The following is a 25,639-nucleotide window of genomic DNA, read 5'->3' as shown; positions in this document are numbered from 1 at the left end:
GCGTCCCCACAGTGATCTGAGAATGTTACTCAGAAGTTTCTGAGTCACAAAACAGGAAGGATAACATTTGCCTCACTGTTAAATGTTATTCTCAGATGACACAGTGTTAGCGAAACTGCCTCACATATGGGAGATACTCATGAAAGGCTTCAAGGATCGATGAGCTTCCCTCCCAGACAGCTGGGACTCCCTCTCCCTTTTCTCCAGCCCCCAACCACTCTCTTTCTTATACTCTTCCCTTGCTATGCTTGTGAGGTGGGGCTGAAAGCTCAAGAGATCCTTCTGGCCCCTTCTCTTACACACCACCATCCTTGTCCAAGGCATTGAGTGTAACCAAGCCTTTGGGTGTTGCTGTGTGTGTGTGTGTGTGTGTGTGTGTGTGTGTGTGTGTGTGTGTGTGTGCTGTGTGTGTGAGAGACTCTCAGTCCAGGGTGAAAGTTGTCTTACTGCTTGAGAGACATGTTATCCTACAGGTCTCGTGGTCACTCCAAATCCAGCCTTTTAGAACCAGAGCCCCCTGGGCCCATGCCCCTACAACCTAGGGCTCAGAGAAGAGCAATACTTCTCCACTTTGGGCTTCTAGGCCTCCAGGGCACATTTTTTCAAAGCATGAGATACGTTGTGTTGTCACAGTTAGGGGGAGGGATTCTTCCTGGCATCCGGTAGGACGTTTGGGCTGTTGACAAACATCCCACAATGCACCACAAGGAGCCAACCTGCCCCCAGGAATCAGTGCCACGGCTGAAAACCTTGGCTTAGAGGGGACCTTCCATAAGAAGGGTCAGGTCACAGCAAAGCTCTGCTCACAGACGCCCCCCCCCCCCCATGGTTCCTATGCTCCTCCTCTTCACGGTGGAGGGATGAGGCCAGGGGCGTCCCATACCCCAGTTACCACACTCACCCTCCTCCTGTTCCCAGCTGATGTTCTGCTCTGCTGCCTTCTGCCCCTCCAAGATGGCCCGCGTGCCCTACGTGCCACCTGCCTATATGTCTCTTCTGTGTTCACCCTAAGTTCACCCCCTGTCTGCCTCTGCTCAAAGGTCATCTTCCCGGGGAGAACTCCCCTCATACCCCATGCCAAGCCACAATCTGCCCAGAGCTTTCTATGCTGCCATGGTCTGTTTTTCCTTGCCTCTTACAACGGAGACCTTAGGTCACTGTTAGTTTACTGTCCTGATCAAGTGTGACATCTGCAGGGATGCCTTCCCCCCCCCCCCCTTGTTCCCTGATATTTTCTCCTGCCAGGTTCTTTTTTTTTTTTTTTTTTTTTTTTGGTTCTTTTTTTCAGAGCTGGGGACCGAACCCAGGGCCTTGTGCTTCCTAGGCAAGCGCTCTACCACTGAGCTAAATCCCCAACCCCTCCTGCCAGGTTCTTACAATATATTTGATAAATTCTCCAGGTATCTTCTCCAGTAAATGGATGAATGAATAAATGAATGAAAGTCATACTGTTCCGGAGGAAATCAAGTTTGTCTGACACTTGTGTCATGTGAGTGCAGTGGTCCTCACAGTCCAGAAGAGGGCGCTGGATCCCCTGGAGTGACAGGTGGCCGAGAGTCACTGGATATGGGTCTTGGGAACCCAACTCAGGTACTTTCCCTTAGCGTCCCCAACACCTGTTCCCCCTAGGCTCAGGCGAACACTTGAATGTTTCCAACTGTGGGGGGTTTGCCAATTCTGGACATCTTATGTAGATGAAAACCTGCAGTATATGTGGCTGGCTTCTTTGACTTAGCATAGCATTTAAAGGCTCCCCCACGATGTGGAGTATATTGACGTTTCACCTTTTTTACAGCCCAATACTATTCCATCAGGTAGACACACACCATGTGGTTCTCCAGGTGCCCCCGAGCAGCTGTTGCTAGTTTGGGGCTGTCCCACTGCAGCAGCTGTGGACACAGCATTTTCCTCCTAGCTTTGTGGATTCACAATCCAGCATTTTCTTCCCTTAGTTATGGCTCCACATCCAGCCAAAGGCTTCTTCAGTCGGTCCTGCCTTTGGCTCTACCTAACCTCTGCACCTCACACCTCACTCCCGTGCCTCCTGAGGGGGAGCCCTCTATAGCCAACACCACAGTCACAAGGACCGAAGTCTCAGTATTCCAGGGCTCAGGCTACAACGTGCCACAGGTAACAGTAACTTCCCTCAGGCGGGACTGGGTGCTGGTGCTCCTCACACTTCAGAATTACTACAGCGAAGCCTCAGGTGAGAGCCCTCGCTTCCTCCCTTCTGTTCGTGCTCTACCTGCTGTCCGAGTGCTCCTTAAAGCAAATCTATCCCAGACAACTACAGGTCTAGGGAGCCTACCCGCCGCTGCCCATGGCCTCTTTACTGGCTCATCTCGCTGAGCACCACAAACTAACACAGCAGAGGCCGTCTGCTCTGCCAAACCTCCCTGCCTTGGGGTAGGCCACTCCCTTCTCAACTGTGTTTCTTCCCTTTCCACCCTAGTCAGGAAGAACTGCCTGACTGCCTCTCCTCCTTGGTCCTGTGCTGGCCCCTGTCCAGCCCTCACCACCCTCATCTGGGAGTGCCTCTTGGCTTGAACTGGTTTGACATTCACCTTTGAATCTGCAAAACTTGGACCTGCCTGGTTTTTTAGTAGGTTACTCTTGCTGTGAGTTGGGGGTGGGGTGACAAATGAAGGGGTAAAGGAGGCTGAGTGTCCACTGCTTAGGTAGGAGAGGGGCCATCAGGGCGACCTTGCCAGCTGCCCCAAGTCTCTGTGATAATGGGAGGGTGGGGCAGGCACTCCCTTGACTGTGAATTGTACTTTATTTTCCTGCCACCTGCCTGCATTTCCCTATGCTTGAGTGTGTGTCTGTCACTGCTCTAGCCATTAGCACAAGTACTAAGCACGTGTTACAAAGGCAGGGGTAGGACAGTTCAGGGAGAAGGTCCAAGGTAAAGATTCAGGCCACCACGAGTCTCCATTCAGAGAGCTGGGGTGAGTGGAAGGCCTCCTGTCCCTTGTCTCACCACCAATCTCTAGGCTTGGACGGGTGATAGCTTCCTCTGGACACAGCAGAGATGACTCAGCAGTTAAGAGCACTGGCTGCTCTCACAGAAGACCTGGGTTCGATTCCCAGTACACACATGGCAGCTTACAACCATCTGTAACTCAGGTTCTAGGAGATCCAATGCCCCTTTCTGGACTCTGCATGCATGTGGGCAAAACGCCCATATACATAAAATAAAGTGTGTGTGTGTGTGTGTGTGTGTGTGTGTGTGTGTGTGTGTGTGTGTGAGAGAGAGAGAGAGAGAGAGAGAGAGAGAGAGAGAGAGAGAGAGAGAGAGGGGTGGGGGAGAGAGAAGGAGAGAGAGAGTCCCTCTCATTGGATGACCTCAAAGCTGAGGTCCACTGGCTTTGTCTCAGTATAACCCTTCTGACAGTTTTATCTCTGGTCCTGAGTGATAAAGCCATGTTTGGGGTTTCAAATGTGGTAAAAACAAAAATAAAGCCCCAAGCTTGGAAATAGTGTTCTTCATATGTTAAATCCCCACACATGCTCGGTAGCAGAGTCGTGTAGGAGACAGTATGAGATAAACCTCCAAGACCTGGATTCCATTCCCACTGTCCCTTGGTGAGCCTGGTCATGGGGCCCCACCATTTTCTCCTCTGAGGCTTCGGTGCTCATTGATTCAAGGGGGCGTCTCATACCTTTCCAATTCACTCAACAGAGTCTTGCCTGGACCTGTTCCGACCGGAAAGGCCAACAAGACAGGAAGTGACTTATATCCAGCAGGGAGGGCGACAGATAAACAGGCAGGTGAACAGACCAGAGTGGCAAAGCATGTTCTGAAAGATGGGAACTGGGGGCTGCTGCGAGGAGAGTAGGTTTCCTCCTTCGTTGGGAAACTCGAGTTTTCAAGCCAGAGCTGAACATGCAGTGGTGACTCCCTCGGCAGATGGTGCCAAGCAGAAAAGGTGCCAGGAAGATAAAGCTGTAACCTATGAACAAGGGACATTGTGGAGGCTGAAAGATGGACTGCATACCAGGGACAACCGGTGACGTCCTCAGGAATTCCCTTCCATCTCTACCTCAGGTCACTGAAATGCCTACTGTAGCCTTAGATAGCTGGGTGTGGAGCCTGTGATCCCAGGACTGGGGAGGCCAAGGCAGGAGGGTTGTGAATGTAACTCCAGTCTGTGCCTATGGTGACAGCTCAGCTCAAAACAAAAACCTACCCCCCCCAAAACAAACAAAAACCCCAAGGAAACAAAATAAGGGGCTGGAGAGCAGGCTCAGTAGTCGAGAGCATTTGCTGTCCTTCCAGAGAACCTGGGTTTGGTTTCCAGCACCCTCCTCAGATAGCTCCCAATGCTGTCCCCCGTTTCAGGGGATCCAACACCTTCTTCTGGCCTTGAGTATTTGTACACATGTGCACATACAAGCAGGTAAGTACAGACACACATAAAACGAAAGGCAAAAAGAAAAAAAAAAAACCCATGTCAAACTCTACCAAAAACTCTCCCTATAAAACCCCACAAACCAGAGTTCTGTGTAAATCACCCTGAGGTTAGAAAACCCCATCCCACAGTAGGAAGCTGGTTAAATCACTGTATCAGAGCAGCAAACTACAAACTGTCACTGAAGTCACGGTTTAGAAGAATCACCAATGTCCACCAACTGGTAAGCAAACTGTCCCACTGCAAACAATATATGGCAAAGCCCCGGTTCTAAAGCTCAGTCACCCACAGTGTATCCAGTATCCTGTGCACGTGCACACACACACACGCGAACACACACACACACGCACACTTGGACTGTAAGTCCACAAGCATGATATAGACTCATGTCTGTACACATAGCTTCACAAAAGCCTGTAAGGAAATGCATTACAATGACATTAGTGATGTCCCTGGAGTGGGAAGGTCATTTTTACCCACATCCTTCTTAATTTCTCTTTTCCATGAAGACCTCGTTACTTTTGAAATGCAGAAGGCTATTCATGGATATTATTTTGAAATTAACTTATAATGGCTGTAATATAAAAATAAGGTACACGCTTTCACATAAGGAAGTGAGGGCGAGCCTTGGGGAGCAGAGCCCACACTGACTGGGAATACACTGGGCTGAGCTGTCTGACTTCCCCTTTACACCGCATCATGGGGTGATAAACAAGAGTTTATAAACCCCTTGGCACCGAAAAGGAGTGCTCCTGGCTCAGGGGAGGAAAATGCCTGGTGCCCCAGGTAGTCCAGGTTGGCCAGGTAGTCCAGGTTGGCCAGGCTGCTTACACTGCTATTGCTATTTCCAGAGGAAAAATAAAGCTGGCAGTTAATTCTCTCTTTCTTTCTTTCTTTTTTTTTTTTAAATTTCCCATATGATGCTGTCAGGGGCTGGGGAGACAGCCCAATGTAGAAGGTTCCCCAGCATATGAAGATCTGGCTTCTACGTACAGCACCACATATGGCTCCCATAGTTACTGTACTAGACTGGAATCTCCTGAGAGCGAGATCAGTGCTAATTATATTGTTTTATTCTCTTTAATTTTTTTTTTGTTAAGGAAATTCTTATTTTTATTTATTTACACACAGGGTCTCACTGTGTAGCGTTGGCTGACCTGGAACTTGTTCTGTAGAACTGACTGGCCTTGAATTTAGAGATCTGCTTGCCTCTGCCTTCTGAGTGCTGGAGTGAAAGGCAGGAGCCACACCCCCAGCCTGATTATACTGTTAGCTTGGGTTTATTATCGTCAAAGAATATGCTGGCTTTCCAAAAAACATCAAGAGTTCATAAATTCTCCAGAAGATTCTGCAATGCACCAACCACCCCTGTGGCATGTTCTGAAGTCTCAGGCTTTGCTGGAAGTGGAGACATTAATGCAACCAGTAAAAACCTCCCAAAGGCAACATACCTCAGACCACTCAACTCGGAACCTGTGAACTGTTGTGTTATTAAAGTGGGGCTGGAGAGATGGCTCAGTGGTTAAGAGCACTGACTGCTCTTCCAGAGGTCCTCAGTTCAATTCCCAGCAACCACACGGTGGCTCTCAACCATCTGTAATGGGATCAGATGTCCTCTTCTGGTGTGTCTGAAGACAGCTACAGTGTACTCATATATAAGTGAATGGATCTTTGAAGAAAAGAAAAAAAATAAAGTTGTCCCAGGTGACGTCAACATTTAACCTGCCCTGCACCATTGTTTCTAATGAGAACTTGATAACTACCCTCATCCCACCCCACCCTACCCCAATACTCATGCCCAGTCTAAATGACTTTGTGTTCTCTGTCTCCACCTGCTGGCCATTATACCAAACTGCAGCAGTTTAACTGTGCTATTTGTATATCCAAGACCTTGCTACTTTTAAAAAAAGTTTGCTAAATGGATAAAAAAGAACCAATGTGATGAAAAGATTAAGTAATAAGAACATATAAAAATCGGGGCTGGGGATTTAGCTCAGTGGTAGAGCGCTTACCTAGGAAGCGCAAGGCCCTGGGTTCGGTCCCCAGCTCCGAAAAAAAGAACCAAAAAAAAAAAAAAAAAAAAAAAAAAAGAACATATAAAAATCATATCCTTTCCAATAATGAGATTGTCCAGGAGTGTTAAATACATTAGGAAAAAGCATGTTAAAGCCAGGGGAGTATTTGGGAAATAAGACGCAGCCAGTGATATTTACTGAATTATAATTAAGCGTAAGTTGTAACTCCTCTGTTTTGTACCACTGAGTCATTGCCAATGAATTGTTTTAATTTAGTCAAAGTATATTTTGTCCTATTTTCCTGATGTATTGTTGACTATGGGTACTTAGTGGTGAGGGTTGGTGGGTAGGAAATACAGGTCTTGGAGCTGAAGAGATGGCTTAGTGGTTAGAAGCACTTGCTGCTCTTGCAGAGGTCCCAGGTTTAGTTCCCAGACCATACAGGGCGGCTCCCACACAGCCTCTTGTAACTTCTGTTCCGGGAGGAAAATCTGATGCCCTCTTCTGGCCTCCGAAGGTACTACAATCCTGGTCACAGTCATACAGGTAGGAGGTAAAATGGAAAAATAAATCTAATATAGTGGTGGGGAGATAGCTCAGTGAGTAAAAACACTTTCTCTGCAATCTTGAGGACCTGACTTCAGTTCCCCAGCACCCACCTAAAAGAGCTGGGTACGATCACCTGCACGTAACCCCAGTACTATGTGGAGTGGACAAAGAATAGGTCACTGGGGATTGGTGGCAGCTAGCAGCTAGCTCAGCTCCAGGTTCAGCAACAGACTCAGCTTCAAAGGAATAATGCAGCAAGTGAGAGAAAACAGAAAAACAGAAAAGTAGATGCCCTTCTCTGAATGAACTCTACAGGCACATGCCCACACATGCCCAGCTACCACACACCTGCACACAAGCACACAGACAGACACACGTGCACACACCTGCAGATGCATAGCTACCACAGACATGCACACAGATAGACATATACATGTGCACACACACATACACACACAAGCACACACCCACAGATGCACAGCTACCACACAACTGCACACAAGCACACAGACAGACACACGTGCACACACCCACAGATGCATAGCTACCACAGACATGCACACAGACACATGTGCACACACACATACACACACAAGCACATACTCACAGATGCACAACTACCACACACATGCACACATGTACACACACACACAAACAAACACACTGTCACCACCACCACACAAACATATGCACACACAAAATCTAATTTTGATTCTGATGAAAATATAAGTTTACAGACTTTTTATACTATTGAGTTCTTCAGCCTAGGAACATGAATTTATTTTCTCTTTTTGTGTCTTTTTTTATGAACTTCAGTAAAAGTTTTTATTTCTATCATAAAATACGTGCAGAGGCCTTCATTGTATCTATTCCTGAGTATTCTATTATTTATGTTGTCATTGTGGATGTTAATATAAAAAACAAATTGATTATTGTTGATATATGGAAAGGCTACTGATTTGGGCATTTTTACTGTTTAGCCAGCTGCCGTATTGGCTCTTTATATAGTCTATTATTTTTCTGAGTTTGTTTCTTAGTTTCTGCACATGTTGTATGTCAGACTGACTTTATGCAATGATCGTTTAGAATGTTTTTAAGAAGTTATTTTTGTTTTTAATCACATTGGCCATTAATTCTTGTACGATGTTAGCTGACAGTAGGAAGGCCTGCTTGCTTTTGACATTTTAGATGCAAACATTTTATTATGTTGATAACTACCTTTTTTGTTTGTTTGTTTGTTTTTGAGATGGGGCCAGCCTGGCTTTGAACTCACAAAGATCTGCCTGCCTCTGCCTCCCAAGCGCTGGGATTAAAGGTGTGCTCCACTACACCTGCCTAATGGGCTACCTTCTAATTCTTCCTAGCTTTACATACTTTAAATATAGATTCCAATTATAAAAAAATTAAATTACATGTGCATGTCTGGGTTTGTGCATGTGAGTGAGTGTCCACAGGGCCAGAAGGTGGGACTGGATTCATGTCTTGGAGCTGGAGTTTCAGGAGGCTGGGAACCAAACTCACATTCTCTGTAAGAAAGGAAGCACTGTCTACCACTAAGGCATCTCCACCCTTCTTCCCTATGGTTGAAGAGAAGTCTTGAGTGAGAAAGGACACTGCATTTTGCTGTTTTATCCACAGTAAGGTGAGCGGTCGGCTCCTCCCACTGATAGAACTTGTCTGCATTCCCAGGGCAATGCCCCCTTGCATTGTCTTAGACCAGACCAAGAGCTCTCACAGATCTGCTGAAGGGATGTGTCCTACCACTGCCCTCCTCTCCTCACCCCTCCCACGGGCCACTGTCACTGATAGCCATGCTGTGGTCCTTGGCTGTGGACAGAGATGGCAAACACAGGAGTACTCATTACGGGAGACTCAGCCGTGACTAGCCCTCGTGTAAATGTCCTTGTCTGTCAGAGCTGAGGCTCCCTTTAGCTAGGCTGGAGGGCTGGAGGTCGGGGAGGACCAGGAGGAATGGGAGGATTGGGAGGGCTGGAGGACGGGGAGGACCAGGAGGAATGGGAGGATTGGGAGGGCTGGAGGATGGGGAGGACCAGGAGGAATGGGAGGATTGGGAGGGCTGGAGGACAGGGAGGAGGAGGAAGGGAAGAGGAGGACTGCCTGCTCCAAGTGGTAAAGCGACAGGATTACTCATCTCATGTGTGGTACTTGGGATGAAACCCAGGGCCCCCGTGTAGGGTAGGCAAGCGCTGAGCTACACCAGAGTGGAGTTTAGCGCCATGAACAGGAGACTGAATCCAAGGCCTTTCTGCTGTTTTGGATCGATCTACTGGTGGAGACTGTGGCAGTGTGCCCTGCTGTCTGCTCCTGTACCAGGACGCCTCAGTGAAAATCTGTTCCCTTTCGACAGAAGTGGGAACCAGGACACCTGCAATATCTAGAAGTGTTTCTGTATTTTCCCCTTTAGGTGAACCCCCACATCCATACCAGAGACCCAGAAACCAAAGGGTTGTGAAGAAATGTGAAGTTTTATTCAAGGTGAGCAAAGCCTAGGAGCACATCATCAAATGAACCATCAGGTCCTGTTTCACAAGTATTTTCACCAAGATACAAACCGGTGAAAAGCTCAAACCAGACACAGCCTGACAGATTCTCTGTCCTAGGAAGGTGTGAAAGAAGCCATAGTGGAAGATGTACTGAGGAGGGGATGGCCCATGGGTGTGGAAGCCATGCAGGGTCAGGGCAGCGTTAGCTCGACCCCTGCAGCCCTCCATGTCAGAATCACCGATGAGGGAATACTAGGTGACTACTCCCTTTGGAGAGGCTAGCCCTCTACCATCGGAACATGAAGATTTAGTCAGTGTATGTCCCCAGTCACTGTCTACAGCAGTTTCTGAACCACCATGATAGAAAAGGAAAAACAAAGAGGTAAACTAGGGGCAAAGGAGAAACACTGATGAAGTACACTCAAGTGTGTGCTTTAAGCTAATTGTGTAGGTCTAAGGTGATTGCTAGGATTCACTCTTCCATTGGTCTCCACCTGAGGCGGGGCCTCTCAACTGAACCCAGAGCTGGCTGTATTTGCTCATATGGTGTCCACCTGGCTTTTTGGTGGCTTCCAATCCACCAAAGGGGATTGAATCCCCTTTCCTTTCCGGGGATTCAAACCATGCGTGCACAGTACTTTTACCACTGAGCCATCTCCCCAGCCCCTGCTGGTGTGTGTTTGAGACCTGTATGTATGTAGCTCAGGTTGGCCTGGAGCTATGCAGCAGGGAGAGCCCTGGCCCTCCGGCCTTGACTCCTCAGTGCAGGGACGTCAGGTGTGGATCACTGCACCTAGTGTTACTTCTGTTTGCTAAGACAGGTTTTGCTGTAGCCCCGGCTGGCCTCAAGCTCTTCTTCCAGCTCGGCCCCCAGGGTGCTGGGATAACAGAAATGGGCAACCACGCCTAGTGGGCTTAACTCTCACAATTACATATCACCAGACCCAGTCTATGCGTCTTTGAGTTTATCCCACATCGAATGTAAGTGTGGAGTGCCTTCTTTCTTATATAATCCTACATTTTGGATGGAAATAATTTTACTAAATTGGTTGTGGTCAAAAGTACAAAACAATCGGCCAGAAATTACTTTAACAAATGTTTGACATTAATAAATAGATTTAAAAAAAATCTCTCGGGGTTGGGGATTTAGCTCAGTGATAGAGCACTTGCCTAGCAAGCGCAAGGCCCTGGGTTCAGTCCCCAGCTCCAAAAAAGAGAAAAAAAAAATCTCTCATTGAAACCATCTAAATTATACAGATAACCTAAAATACACAAATTAAAAGGTGGCTGGTCAAACGGCATATTTAATGTATAGGACCACATTATCCTGAGGGTCGTTTGTAAATTTAGACAGAAGTTGGCGCTGCTGTGGCCCAGGCTCCTGGGCGGTGGGGAGGTGGAAGGGCCCTGGGGTGCATGAGTGCTGGGTGAGCGGCTGCACACTCGAGGGCTGCTCTGCAGTCTGCAGCTGCTGCAGCCATGGCGGCAGCCACCGCATGGACCCGCTCTGCTTGTTACTGTGCTCTTTAAAAAAATCAGTTTACTATTAAAAAAAATCCTGAAAACACAATTCTGGTATGATTCTAATCTCTAAATTTATTGTCTTTCTTTCTGAGACTCAAAAGACCTCCAGTTGCCTGGGCCCAGGCCCATAGATCCCGACTCCTTGTATCTTGGTTGTCTGGGTTAGAATGGCCAGTAACGGAACCACTCTCCAGAGTGGCGGAGCCCTTTGAGAAAAAGTCTGAGAAATGGCCACTGACCCGTTCTAAACAAACGCTGACAGATGCTCCTGCCCTAGAATGAACCTCCATGTGTCAGGCGCACAGGGTCGGTGTCTGGTTCCCACTCGTGACCTGTGAGGGGATGGTGGGAAGTCACTGATCTAAGGACCCACGGAGCACTGCTCGTTCTCCTGAGGAGTCACAGTGAACGGTCAGGATGTCCTCTAAGAAGCCTACGATGGCCCCTTTGGCTGTGTCTCCAGCCAGTGCCTGCACACTGTGTATGTGCCTCAGGGCCACTCTGACCATCTGGTTTCTTTCCTGTGGGCTGTGGACTGCTCCGGGGTCATCTCCCCCTGCTCCTGACTTTAAGAACTGTAGGATGTAGGACCGGATCATATCCCCGTTCACTGTGAGAGTCTCTTGAATGCAGGGCAGGTCTGAGGCACTGGCTAGGCCCAGGAGGTGAAGCAGCGCTTGGCAGACGTGAGTCCGAAGGCTGGCACAGTACTTGAACTCCAGGAAGTCTGTAGTGTCTTCACTCCTCTGTAGGGCAGTGACCAGCGCACTCCAGATCTGGGAGAACTGCTCTAGGGACCCGTACTGAGCTCTCCTGCCCGGGACGGAGAGGGCTGCCGCAGACCTGATGCGCACCTTGAAGTTCTTGCATGACATCACGACCGATGTCAGGGCTTTGTAGGCTTGGGAGGTCCACGGGGCTGTCCCTGGGAAGAACTCACAGTCACTGCAACTAGTCAAGGTTTAGAGACAAGCAGGGTGGGCAGGAGAGGGTCGAGGGAGTGTGCATTCTGTGGTTGCTCCACTCTTGTGATTACCATGTGGTGGAGCTCTAACAAGAATGGTCCCGTAGGCTTATGTGTTTAAAGGCTTCGCCATGGGGAACTGGCACCATTTGAGAAGGACTAGGAGGTGTATTGTTTGGAGTATGGGGTGGGCTCTGTGGTTCCAAAAGCCCACGTCAGGCCCAGCCTCTCTTTCTGCTTGCGGATCAGGATGTAGCTACTGATCGCAGCGCCATGTGTGCCACCATGGGAATGATGGACTAAACCTGTGTGAGCATGCCTGCAACTGACTGCTTTCCTTTACACGTGATGTTGCCTTGGCTATGCTGTCTCTTCACAGATACAGAACAGTGACTAAGACTCCTCTCATTAGACCAGGACAGCAGAAGCCAATTTGGGGGAATCACAGGGAAGGGACTAAGTACTGACCCCTGGCTTCCCTAGTTCCCTAGACAAACCTGAAGCATGACCTCTGCTATCTGTGCAAAGGGGCAAAGCCTGGAGAGAGGAGCAAGGATGGAGCTGCACCCCACCTGCTCCCGGCAGCGTGGCTGTGTCTGTAGGCAGCAGCCCCGTTCCTGCTGCACCAGGCAAGTTGCCATAGCACATTCTGCATTTTGCTGTTAAGAAGTTAAACACACTTCTAGTTTCAAGAATGAGATGCTCACATCTGTCTTTCCCCATTCCTGTGGCCGCCCCCAGTACAGCACGTCTTTAGAAGGGTTGCTAGCCACTCTGGCTTGGGGGTCTCCGACTCAGATGTTTTCTCAGCCCGCCCTTTCTTTGTTGCTCTCAGAAAGACTCTTTCTGTTCTGTGAATGCTAGTGACATTTACAAGGGCCTCAGATCTCACTGTCCACAATCTGTTCCTGCTTCAGTCGTCTTACATGCATCCTCACAGCTCTGCAGCCCCCAGCAATGTCTCCACTGTCTCCCTGGGGCTGTTCTGCCTGGACGCTGTGCCAGCTGCCCCTCGCATGGTGCCTGCTCTGCTGGTCTACATGGTTGTCCCTTCTTTCTCAGGGACACACCCTTAGCTTTCCAGTTGTGACAGAGGCTGAGATGTAGAGCCAGTACTGACTGGCATTCCCAGTGGCTGGAGTCCGTACACAGAAGCTACTGGCCCAAGACAACGTGTCAAGCAAGGCTTGTGGTGTTCAGGGAAGCATGATGGGGAGGGAGGCCCTGAGTATCCATTTCTGAACCCAGAACTTACGGGATTTGAACCGTTCCCTCTATTCCGGAGGCAGCTCTGTGGACTTGGCCAATTCCCTCTCTATCTTTTCTAAGTATTTAATGAGGTGATACAGTAGATGTGAGGCAAACTCCCACTTCAGTTTGCTTAACCTAGTATTTTCTCAGCTTACAAAGAGCAGCTTTGTAAACATGCTTTTTAAATGGCAGTAAAACACCTCCTCAAACTCTGACTTGTTCCATGGCCCCATCAAACTTGGTTTTCTACTCCTGTGACAAGAGCCACTGTGACGAATGTCTTTAGCAACGGCACAGACTGGCATATTCCTTCCCTGGAGGCTCCTGACAGGCAAGGGGAAGGAGACCATCTTACCTAGTGGAAGAGCAGGGTTTTTAAAAACATTTCCCATTGCGTAACAAGCATTCCATCGGACTTTCATGGCAGCCTCATTGACAACAGTGGAGATCAGAGCCTGGATAGACTCCTCAATGATCTCGGCGAACCTGGGTCTTTCTATGTGAGAGGGTTGCAGAAAATGAAGCAAATTCCCAAGGGCCCGGACTGCATTGCTTTTGACCTGGAATGAAACATAAAAGGCCTCAGAGTATTTTACCAGATTAGCTTCAGAAAGTATAAATCCCACTTTTAAAAAGACCCTCCCCATCCCTACCCAGGTCAAAAAACAAGAGAATAAATGAGACAAGAACCCCAAGAGAGCGCTGAGTCCAAGAACACTGCATGCTCACCGGACCTAACTTAGGAGCCCACACCTTTTATTCGTTCTTTTTTTTTTTTTTTTTTCGGAGCTGGGGACCGAACCCAGGGCCTTGAGCTTGCTAGGCAAGCGCTCTACCACTGAGCTAAATCCCCAACCCCCGAGCCCACACCTTTTAAACGTGCCGTGTAACAGCGGGCTCTTTATCGCCAACTCTACTTAAATGTGAATTTTTTCTTTCCTTCTTTTTAAATAGCAGATAAGCGTGACTATATCATGCAGTAATATCAGTGAGAGAATGCTGGGACTTCCATGGGAAACAAAGCAACAGAATACACTGACGGTACAGTGGGCAGTGCCTGCCCGGAGCCCCTGTGAACACAGGAGCCGACAGTCAAACTGCCCCTGCTGGAGCAGCTGTGCTCACGTGTGCACCCTCGCCATCTTGCATGTACCTTGTCTTTGTCCGTGGAGGCCTGTATTGCAGACTGCAACATTTTCAAGAGCAGGAGTCCAGAGAACTCATCCTGGAAACTTGGGTCTGGTGTGTCCCTGTCCCACCCAAGGCACAAGGCGGGATAAAAAGAAAATACCACTTAAATGTGCGCATACAAAGGTAGAGCCCCCTTTAGAGGTGTGAAAACTTGAGGAAAACAGGTTGTCAGATCTTTTCAGATTGCACCAAGAACTCACGCATCTTTCTTGTTTTGTTTGTATTGAGCCAGGGCCTCATTATAGAGCTTAGACTGGCCTGGGACTTGGTATGGAGCCTGTGTTGACTTTGAATTTGTGATCCTCCTGACTCGGCCTCCTGAGTGCTGGGATTACAGGCACATGCCACCACACCTAGGTGTCAAAATGGACATTTCATACCTGGAAGTATTCACTGCCTGTAGACACCCGTAAGCCCAAGGCCTGAAACAAGCACTCAGGAATGGGATGGAGAAGGATGCACCCTTTGGCAGCCTCTGTGTGGCAAATGTTTACTAAACACCCAGTGCAGAGAATGGCTCTGTGTGCTACACAGGCCTCTGATGCAGAACTAAGTAACAAAGTAAGTTGGGACCAGCTCTAGTGACAGGAATGGGGCATTATGGGAAAGGAGGCAGATTCTATTTGCACACTCCTTAGTACTGTTCAAAATCTTTTGACTTGTGAATATATTACACACATACACACATACATACATACACACACACACACACACAGCTATTTTTTTCTTTCTCCAATGGAGTATCCTGGGTATATCAACTATGCTTCAGGGCAGGCTCCTGTTTTTTGAGAGAGGAGGGAAGAAGGGATAGAGGGAGAAAGAGAGGAGGAGAGAGAAGAGGAAGAGGGAGAGGGGGAGGGGGGAGGGGGAGAGGGAAGGGATGGGAGGGAGAGAAGGGGGAGGGGGAAGAGGGGGAGAGAGGGGGGAGGGGGAAGAGGGAGAAGGAGAGGGAGAAGAGAGAGAGAGAGAGGTGTCAAATATGAAGTTGGATGGGTAGAAAGGTGGGGGGATCTGAGAGGAGTTGGTTGGGAGAAAATCTGATTAAAACATATTATATGTAAAAGAATTTAATAAAATAAAACCAGGAAAACCTCTGCATCCTAAGAACAGGGCAACTTTTACAAAGGTTTTTGACTTCTACTGTGATATTGTCCACACTTACGACAGCACATGGCAGTTTTGAAGACAGAGAGACAGACAGACAGACAGACAGACACACACACTGTAATAGAGTAATATGTATTCTTAATACATTAAAAAACCTACTAGGTTTATTGCTTAGAGGAATAGTAAAACAAGGCAGCAAGGCCGCCTGTATGACACGGGGAAATTCTTGCCAACTGTTTCATGGTAGGGATGGAAGACACCTTTAGGAGCTCTAAAACAGACGCCACTCAGGGAAAGCGGCTGAGTCACTTACATGTTGACAATCAGAGTATCTGTCAGGTTGCCCAGGGACCAGGCTGCTTTGGCACGCACGTTTAGTGACTTATCTTGAAGGGACATCAATATGGCATTTGCGGTGTCTGCAACAAATATGACGTCCTGTACAACAAACCAGGCTATATTACTAAGGAGCTCACACTGCTGCTTCTGAACTTTACACAGGTCATTTTCACAGAAAGCCATTTCCGGTATTTCTGATTTTGATTAAAAGTTTGCTATGGGATCAGTGGGAGCTGTGGCTGTCCTGTGTGTTCTGGGCTGGGCTGACTTCCGCCTCCTTCAACAACGCTCTGCCAGTGGAAGCATTTCCCAAACGCACCGTTTCTCAATCACTGCTTCCATGTGGTAACATCGTTTCTCATCTTTAGTCAGTCATTCACTAATTAAACATTTGCTGCACACCGGGCCCAGGCAGGGTGTCAAACGATTAGGAAATGAAGTGTAGGTGCTGTGCAGTGTGACAGCAGCTAAGGAAATCCCATCACATAACAGGCTAGTTTCCTTCACTGTCAACTCTGAAGCCTCCTACCCACACTAGTAGTGGTATAGGTGCTGAGGAACTGGAGGAGGGCATGCCAGGCTTCCTCTCACCTGTCTGAGGCAGGGGAAAAGCACGTAGACTCCAAGGGCCCTGGAGGTCGCGGCTTTCACTAAATGGTTCTTGCTGTCATTCAGGCCGAGCAACATCGTGATGCACAAAATCTGCTTGTCATTCTGCAACCAGAAGGTTCAAGAAAGGGAAAGTGAGAAGGAAGAACTGTGAGCCAAAGTCTTCCGAGAGCAGCTGTGAGGAGACTGCCTGTGTCGTGTTCAGTCCCCACTGTGACCTTCGGCCAACTCCGGTAAAGGGCAGGCGCAGAATTCTGGGTAAGGCACACACAGAGCATCTTATCACACATCTTTCATCGGTGTGAAGGAGGTCATTTAATCCTTCTGTTCATTACTGCCCACAGCCTCCTGTATAAAAGCTGATTTGCACAGCCAAGAACAGAAGCCACTGAGGAATGAAGGACAGGAGCGGCCAAAATCAGATATGAGATCCGCACCCAGAGTGATGGGATCCGGGGATATGGGCTGAGCAAAGGCCTGGCCGGGGTTGAGGCCTCCTAACAAGGATTTCCACCAGTTACTGCCCACGTGCCTCCTCTGATAGGCAGATGGTGCAAAGCTTTAAAGAAGTTCAGATGCCAAAGAGCCGGAGGAATGGCTGGGATGTGGACCCAAGTCTCACCTCAGAACATGACCACGTGTGTTTCTGAAATCTGCCACCCACACCCACACCCACACCCTCTGAGGCCAAGAAGCAAGGCTTTCCTGGAGGAGTAACACTTCACTGCCTTCAGGAAAGAATCACACTGGGGCCCCACCACCCTGGGTGTGGTCCAGGGGTGAGGGCACATGGCAGGTTACCGGCAGACTGCTGAAGGCCTCTGGCAAGATGGAGGACAGGGCATCGCAGGCGCTCGCCTGGAGAGTCGGGTGCTCTGTGGACTGCAGGGCTCGGGGCAAAGGACCATTCAGCATCGCAGTCCAGAACATCGCCACCTGGAGCAGAGGCATGACGGCCAGTGTGGGACCTGCTGATGCCACGCCCACTAGAGAAGGGTTTTGCTGAAGTGGCAGATTTTTCTACGTGCTTTCACTGGTCATCTTCCACAGTAATGGAAACACCTTCTGAAATAACCAGCCACATCCAGTGACACAACTACAGTGTCACTGAGTTGACAGAAATAGTGACGATGATGATGGTGGTAGAAGCGATGATGATGGTGATGGTGGTGGTGGTGGTGGTGGTGATGGAGAGCAGAGGGTAGGTAGCTACAGGGTTAATCAACAGTAGCAGCTTATAGTTCCACGGGGTAAGAAGTCCTGGGGCAGGTGAGATGGCTCAGTGCATAAAGGCTCTTGTCATACAAGCTGGTGACTTGAGTTCAGTCTCTGGAACCCATGTAAAAGTGGCCACAGAGAAAGAACCAACTCCACACATGTTCTTCTACCCCCCACATGTGGACATTACACACACCATATCCCAGTAATAATAAACAAACAGTTTAATGAAAACATTAAAATCTATAAGGCTCTGGTGTGCTATTCCACAACAGGCTTATTCTGAGTTTTATTTGTTATTAATGTGCAAATGTATGGACATATGTGGACACATGTGTCACAGTGCATGTCATGGGGATGTCATGGGAAAACTTCATGGAGCTGGTTGCTTATGTGTGTTCCAGGGGTCACACTCAGACTGTCAGATGTGGAGCCTTGGGCCGGCGAGTACCCTTTACCCACAGTGCCATTTTATTGGCGCACCATGGTTTTCAACAATGACATCATTGGCTCCACTTCCTTACTGAGCACACTAGAACAATGACATCATTGGCTCCACTTCCTTACTGAGCACACTAGAACCCAGAGGACACTGCGGATGGAGTGACTTACCATGTGGACTGGCACTCTCTGTTCAGGGGCCGTGCTGGAATCTGGCTTGTACTGCTGTATCAAGCCTGTACCCAGTTCTTCCAGGAGCTGCCAAGATACAAGATACGAGCTGTCAGAGCGGACTCGGCTCTACAGAGGCTGTAAATACTGTGCTGTAGTTTCCAGACCATCTCAAATCAACAGGAAAAGCAGCTTCTCTTCCTTTCTTTTCCTTTTGGTTTGTTGTTTCCAGACAGGGTCTCATTATGCAGCCCAGGCTGGCCTAGAACTTAAGAGATGCAACAGCCTCTGCCTCCCTCTTGCTGGAATTAAAGGTGTGCACACAACTTAGGAAAAGTAATTATTTCTAACTGGTTTTTCTCTTCTTGTCAACTGTGACAGAACTATTTTCTTCATGGAGTAAAACCGACACCTTATGCTTAGCTAACCCTGAGCAAAAGCTCCAGGAGGGAATGCGCCCCTCCTCACCTGAAACCTGAGAAACCACAGAGGAAAACATGTCCCTTGTAATGAAATTACCTTCACGCCGTGGAGCTGAATGGATGGATTTGCTTCGCACATGCACTTACAGATCACCTCGCCAAGCTCCATCAAGTACAACTGAGCCATTGAGAAATAGCCCCTTGCCAGGTGGGCCAGAACCTACAAGAGAACAGGCGATTAGCGTGGGCAAGGCTGCACGACCCATGCGTGTTCCCACATCGGCAAGCACTCACAGCCAACAAGGACTTAAGTCTGACGCTGAAGAAGCGAGAAGCAGCCGTCACCTAGCTACTGCTGGCATCAGCTCTGTGACACTTTACTGGTCTACGATGTCTCACTCGAGACTAAGTGTTTGATGTAGGTTTTTGGAGTTTATAGCTGGAAGAACACTGAGCTGGAAGGGTAAAGCGTGTGTTTGGTGTCCTCAGACGATTAACAGCCTGCAGAATGGAGCTGTGATGGCTACTCTTGGCATCAACCTGACTACATCTGGAATTAACTAAAACCCAAGTGGCTGGGTACATGTGTGAGGGCTTTTTATTTTTATTTTTTTTAATTAAAACATTTGAATCAGGGAGACCCACTTTTAATGTGGATCTTTTGAGGTGGGAGGGTCCACCTCAAAAGCCTGGGCCACGGCTTCTGCTGGCCGCCTATATAAAGGCCATGGAAGAAGGAAGCTCATTCTCTTTGCCTGCTTGCTCTCACTCTTGCCGGCGAGTCCACTCCTTTACAGGCATTAGAGTCTACTTCTTCAGGATTCCAGTGTGTACTGAAGACCAGCAGACATCAGCCTCACGCGCTGAGCAACTGTTGGATTCTTGGACCTTTCTGGTAGACAGGCATTGTTGGCTAGCTGGGCCATGGCCTGTGAGCCATTCTATTAGGTCCCCTTTATTCTCACACACAGACAGACAGACAGACAGACAGATAGACACACGCCACACATGCATGCACGCACATAGAGACAGAGACACACACACACACACACAGACACTCACACACATACAGACACACACACACACACACACACACACGCACGCACGCACGCGCACCCCATTCTGTCAGTTCTGATCTTCTAAAGAACCCTGACTACACACAAGCCTATATCTCAAACTATACCCGAGTATAGGCATGTTTTCTGTCAAAAACCTTTCTTTCTGTCTATCTCTCTTTCTTCCTTTCTTTCTTTGTTGAGACGAGTTTTTACTATGCAGCCCTGGGTGGCCTGGAGCATGCTATGTTAAAAAAGCTGGTCTTAGATTCACGAAGATCTGCCTGCCTCTGCCTCTAAGTGTTCCCTGCAAGGGGTATTTTCTTCCTTCGAAGGAGCAATCATTTTGTTTCAATAAATAGATATAAGATGACAATGAAGAATCTATACGGAATGAACTTTAAGTTGCAGAAGCCCAACTTAGTCATTATGTCCCTCTGTCATATAATACTTGACGTGACTACAATCCTCTGGAACAAAAGAGCAAAAAGGGAACACATTCAACACTTTACAAGGACCGCCCCAAACACAACAGAGCAAAGGCCACCAGATGGCAAGGCCATTCCATGCACCTGCCCCTCAGTCGCCCTCCTGAGAAGGAATGGTCCCTTCCTCTCAGATGGGGTCATGGCGCTTCCTACCTGTAGCGCCTCCAGCCGCATGGGGGATGGTTCATAGGTGCTTCCCAGGGCGGAGCCAGCATCGCTACCTGAGCAGGAATCCTCCTTGGGCAGCACCACAGTGGAAATGCAGAGTCTGATCAGCCAGCAGGGCTCTGCTGTCCCCTTTGGTGAGCTGAGTGATGCTTCTTCCAGAGAGGGTCCTGCAGGGAGTGCCTTCCAGCCATCAGGAGTGCTGAGGTGAGGGGTTGCTGAGCTGCTGCTGCGCCCAGAGGAACAGGGCTGTTGAAGAAGCAGCTGGACTTCTGGCAAAGGCGCGTGAGTGGACACTACAGCTCCTAGGAGTGTGAGACTTGACACTCTGACGTTAACATCTGTCCAAAGAGAGGCAGGGCCTGTCACCATGGAGCCATATAATTAGGCTTCTAACTTCAGTTCATAGAAAATATGGGGCGGTCTCATGAAGAAACAATTTGAAAAATCACGGACATTAGACATTCTACAAGACAACTGACTAGGAATATCCACATGCGAGGACTAGAAAATCACTGACGGCTGGCGGAGCTTCCTCTTTAAAAAGGCACAGAGCCCAGGCATGGAGCTGGACTTGTGGAACCCCAGCCCTTGCTCCTGTGGAGCACGAGGGTTTGGTTCCTGGGGACTCTGTCCTCTGCTGGCCTCGTACACACCACATACACTCCCACAGTCACAAAAGTAAGGCCAATGAATCGGTACAATCCTAGAGTGCTTCATACGGTGACAAAATGTTATTAGTCCATCAACCTGAATGATTCTGGGAGTTAAAAGGAAAAGGTATAAAAACCAACCAAACAAACAAAACAAAATGAAAAAACACAACCAGGCCCAGAGGTATCTCTCAGCAACTGGAGCAAGTGCCCGTAAGCACAAGGCCAGGAGCTTTGATTCCCGGAACCCACGAAACTGCTGAGAGGGTACGGTGGTCCACTCCTGATTCCAGTGTTCAGAAGACAAGAGACAAAGCCTGAGAGGAAAACGTCTAGCCAGTGCTCTGGGTCCAACCGAGAGACACTGCCTCGATGAATAAAGTGGAGACTCCAGAAAATGCCCGAGGCCAAGCTTAGGCCTTCATATGCCCACACTCATGCAAAGGCCCCCAGGAACACACACTCACACCACACACACACACACACACACACACACACACACTCACACCCACACCACAGAGACAGAGAGACAGACACACACGCATGCACACACTCAGACCACACAGACATAATAAACGAGAGAAAGGAAAAGCTGAAAGGCCCCCGCTTGCATCCAGTGTTTTGGATGTGGCTGCCTAGCTGCCCCAGCCCCATTTGTTGAAGAGCTGTCTCGGCTTCTGCTGGGACCAGCTGCTGAGGAGGAACGTGGGTGTACTTCCGGCTCCCTACTCTCGTCCACTCATCTATGTTCTATACTGTCTCTAGTAGGCTTTATAGTAGGTTTTGAGATCGTTATTTTTTCCTCCCTGCAAACGCTGAGGATCGAACCCAGGACTTGGCACATCCTGGGCAAGTGCTCCATCACTGCGCTCAACTCTCAGCCTAACTTCTCTGTCAGTACTGCATTCCCTACCCTAGGTCTGCTGGATAACTCGAGATCCTTTTGCTGGCACTTTGACTGGGATTCCACTAACCCTTGATCAAGTTGGAGGAACTGAGACTGAGTCTTGTCCATCAAAAAGGGCTCTTCCACTTCATCCATTACTTTGTAAGTGTCCAGATGAAACTATAGATTTCCTTAGATTGCCCCTAAGTGTGTTAGACTTTGAACATTTTAATCATGAAAACATTCAAGTATAAAGTAAAACATCTGAAAGGCCTGTTGAGATGTGGGGGCTGGAGATGCAAATAAAGAGAAACACACACAGTTAAAACTAGCCGCTGCCTCATCAGGAGACTTGAGGAGTGTTTGCTTTTTGCTTTTGTTGTTGTTTTGTTTTGAGACAAAGTTTCTCTGTGTAGCCCTGGCTGTCCTGGAACTTGCTCTGTAGATGAGGCTGGCCTCAAACTCTGAGATCTGCCTGCCTCTGCCTCCTGAGTGCTAGGATTAAAGCTGTGTGCCCAACTGAGAGCTGGGTTGTTAACTATGCTTTTGCCACCACTGATGAGAGGCCTCGATTCAGGACCAATCTTTTTGTTTCCTCACTGACAGACTGGTGTATAAGGAGTAGGTTGAACTCAGCCTATCATTTGAGCCTTAAGAGAATCCTACAGAACAGGCACAAACAAGTCTTCCTGTTAGGAGGAGACTGGGTTCTGGACGGGCCTTGGCTGTGGGGATGAGGAAGTGGGCACTGGTGTAGATCCTTAGATTCACACCAGGGCCAGTGTCCCTTCCACAGCATTCCAGAGAACACCCGCATTGCCTCCTTACCCTGCAACTGACTGAAAACTCAGACTAAGAGTGAGTCTCACCTGAAATCTTGCAAACATAGGAAAAGGAACATGCTAAAGGCAGGTGCTCACAGCTCATATCCTTATGTGTGGGAAAATCCGAGACACAGCACTAAGTCTACAGTTAGAGATGTGAACCAACTTCAGAGGGCTTTACGTGACCTTCACAGAGCACGGTACAGAAGTCAGGTTCTTGTACTACTGTTTTTCTCCCCGGTACATGACTCCCTCCCTCCCTCCCTCCATCCCTCCATCCCTCCATCCATCCATCCATCCCTCCATCCATCCATCCCTCCATCCATCCATCCATCCATCCATCCTTTCTTCCCTCCCTCCCTCCTTTCTTCCCTCCCTTCTTCCCTCCCTCTCTCCCTCCCTCCACCTTTGCCGACAGATGTTGATTCCTATGTGCCTGACACAGCCGCTCGTACTTGGCTCACTTCTAATCTGAGATGTGGTTTCTACTCAACTCACGGTCAGTTCTGCTCATTCCCTTCCCAGCTGGCCTTCTAGCAGTGGTTGAAAGCCTTGAAAGGCTGAGACTTTCAGAGACTTCAGAGGTAGAGAGAGGCACTGAACACTTCTCTTTCTTTTAAACACTGCTACTCTACATTTGATGACTATAAAGAAGAAGTCCGTACTACCAACCTTTGTGACGGATGTAAGGCTTTATGTGATTCCAGACTTTGGTTAGCAAGCTGAGTTTCAGACGGTTGTAGGGGGCGTTTGATACTAGATTCGCAAGGCACTGCAACATAATAGAAATACACATTTGCAATATTTAATTTAAAAGCTTTTTTAAATAAAAAAATTTATTTTTTACATTTATTGTTGTGTGTATGATTATGTGGAAGTCAGAGGGCAGTTGTGGGACTCTGTCCTCTCCCACCACATAGACTCTGGAGATCAAAGCTGGCAAGCACCTTTACCCACTGAGCCATCCCACCAGCCCTCCCTCCCATCATTTTTAAAGGTCTTTATACTAAATGAAAACCAGTCTTTTTAATGTCTATTGTTAGATTAGATAAAGAGGTATAGACTTCCAAACAGGTATCTTTAATATAACTGTTACTTATACTCTTAGGTCAAGTTACTTTTAGATGATGTGGAACACTATACAATATATTAGCTGAATTCCACAGGTAATTAGGGACTTACCTTAATTATCTGAGTAAGGGTCTGGGACGAGGACTCTGCTACCAAAGCTAACAAAAGACATCTGTGCAACTCTCTAATGCTGGACGCAATCGTGACCGAGAAGGGCGTGAAAGCTCGTTTGTGGTCACTGGTGTCTTCAGCAACAGAAAGGAACTGCTTTGAGCCTTCCAAGATGGCAGACAGAACTTGAAGAGCACAGGCTCTCGTCTGGAATCAAGATGATTCACACCGATCAGTCAGACATTGGAAGTCAGCCTCCCTTCCTCCTACTCAATATTGCACGTATTCAGAGCCAGCTTATTAGGAGAACCAAGGGCAGCTACACAGTACCACTGTTGGCCATAGGCCAATAGTTAGGCGGAACTCCACGGTCTACCACAGCACACAGATCTGCAGTCCTAAGCATGGGAATGATGAGAGATTAAAGACCCACATAACTAAGCCTGGGGCCGATGGAAAGAGAGCCCGCCAGCTCCTGGGCTAGAACGACACAAATCTAGAGTATGACTCAAAGTTCCCGAGAGTACCTGCTCACATTCTACTCTGAAGCATCTGAGTGTGTCTGTGCATATTAACAATGGTAAGTCGACCTTAGACACACTTGGGTATAGGAACTAACACCTTTGACTGACAGGGGGCATATGTGATGAAGAATATAAAGTTGTATGTGTATATGTTCATGTGTGTTTTCATGTGTGCACATGTATGTGGAGGCCAGCGGTTGATGCCAGGTGTTTGCCTCAGTTGCTCTCCACTTCAGTTTTAGAGAGAAGGCCTCTCACTGAACCTGGAGCTCACTTGGCTAGGCTGGTTGGCTAGCGAGCCCTAGGGATCTATCTGTTGGGAGTCCTCAGATTCTCTATGGCTGCACTATGGACCTGGGCTCATTTCCTCATGCTCACACAGCAAGCCCATAAACACTGAGCCTCTCACAGATAATATAGTAAGAGAGTTAACGGACAACAGTCCAGATCACCTTATATAGATAGATGGTTTTCAAAAACATCAGAAATCCACAAAATACGACATTTACAGTCATTTATCTTTGTTTGAGACATATCTGCTCCTAACAGTTCCCCTTTGGTGGATTCAACAAAGAATTTGAACATCTCTACCTCCAGATGAGGTAATACTTCGTGGCGAGACAGCCATTAGGCAAGAATTGCCTCTATTCATCTACAGACTCAATACTGTCCAGAAAAGGACATTACAGAATAAGTTGACTGATAGTTTCTGCCAAGCCAGGGTGATTGGCCCTTAGAAAGTCTGTGTTTCAAAAGTCTGTCAGAGGATCTTAGGTCAGAAGGCCAAAGACTTGCTCTCACATATTGCTAACAGGGAACTGTGCTAGTGGAAATTTGTGTCTACAACCTGTCTCTGGAAACCATATTAGGCTTCCTATGTTTATAGATATTTGGTCATTCTCAGATTTCTGATGGAATTGAAGACTGATTATAGTCTCATGGACTACTCAAGTTGTTTAACTTTGAAAATACATATTTAATTAGTTATCAGATAGTAAAGAAGCCAACCAGGATATGGTATAGATTTTTAAGCCTTTCTTAAGCTGGAATGGATAACTAAATATTCTGTTTAACTGATAAAACGTTGGACTGGGTGTTAGGTGTATTTTATGCTTTTAATTACAAAATGGTAACAGTTGTGCTCA

The 25,639-nt window shown here is 48.0% G+C and overlaps 1 protein-coding gene across 3 annotated transcripts in view; it reads right to left on the bottom strand.

Annotated features, from left to right (window-relative positions):
- Positions 1-11,056: 11,056 nt before the first annotated feature.
- The window catches only part of Heatr6 (HEAT repeat containing 6), a 28,803-nt gene continuing 14,220 nt past the window's right edge, over positions 11,057-25,639 (bottom strand). Inside the window, exons 10-20 of one of the 3 annotated variants that reach the window (NM_001079897.2) lie at positions 23,971-24,177; positions 23,461-23,560; positions 20,414-20,766; positions 18,815-18,937; positions 18,296-18,382; positions 17,267-17,401; positions 16,448-16,570; positions 15,831-15,955; positions 14,373-14,469; positions 13,575-13,779; positions 11,057-11,929 (exon numbers count right to left, since the gene is read on the bottom strand). In NM_001079897.2, coding sequence (NP_001073366.2) covers positions 11,358-11,929; positions 13,575-13,779; positions 14,373-14,469; positions 15,831-15,955; positions 16,448-16,570; positions 17,267-17,401; positions 18,296-18,382; positions 18,815-18,937; positions 20,414-20,766; positions 23,461-23,560; positions 23,971-24,177 — 2,127 coding nt within the window. In that variant the 3' untranslated portion in view covers positions 11,057-11,357. Of the gene's footprint in view, positions 11,930-13,574; positions 13,780-14,372; positions 15,956-16,447; positions 16,571-17,266; positions 17,402-18,295; positions 18,383-18,814; positions 18,938-20,413; positions 20,767-23,460; positions 23,561-23,970; positions 24,178-25,639 lie in introns of those variants that run through there. The other 2 variants (XR_010055225.1, XR_005489915.2) reach the window with 2 other exon arrangements.

Source organism: Rattus norvegicus, chromosome 10 (assembly GCF_036323735.1).
Source record: "Rattus norvegicus strain BN/NHsdMcwi chromosome 10, GRCr8, whole genome shotgun sequence".
Lineage (NCBI taxonomy): Eukaryota > Metazoa > Chordata > Mammalia > Rodentia > Muridae > Rattus > Rattus norvegicus.
Note: the sequence above shows the minus strand (reverse complement) of the source record. Positions and strands in the feature narration are given on the sequence as shown.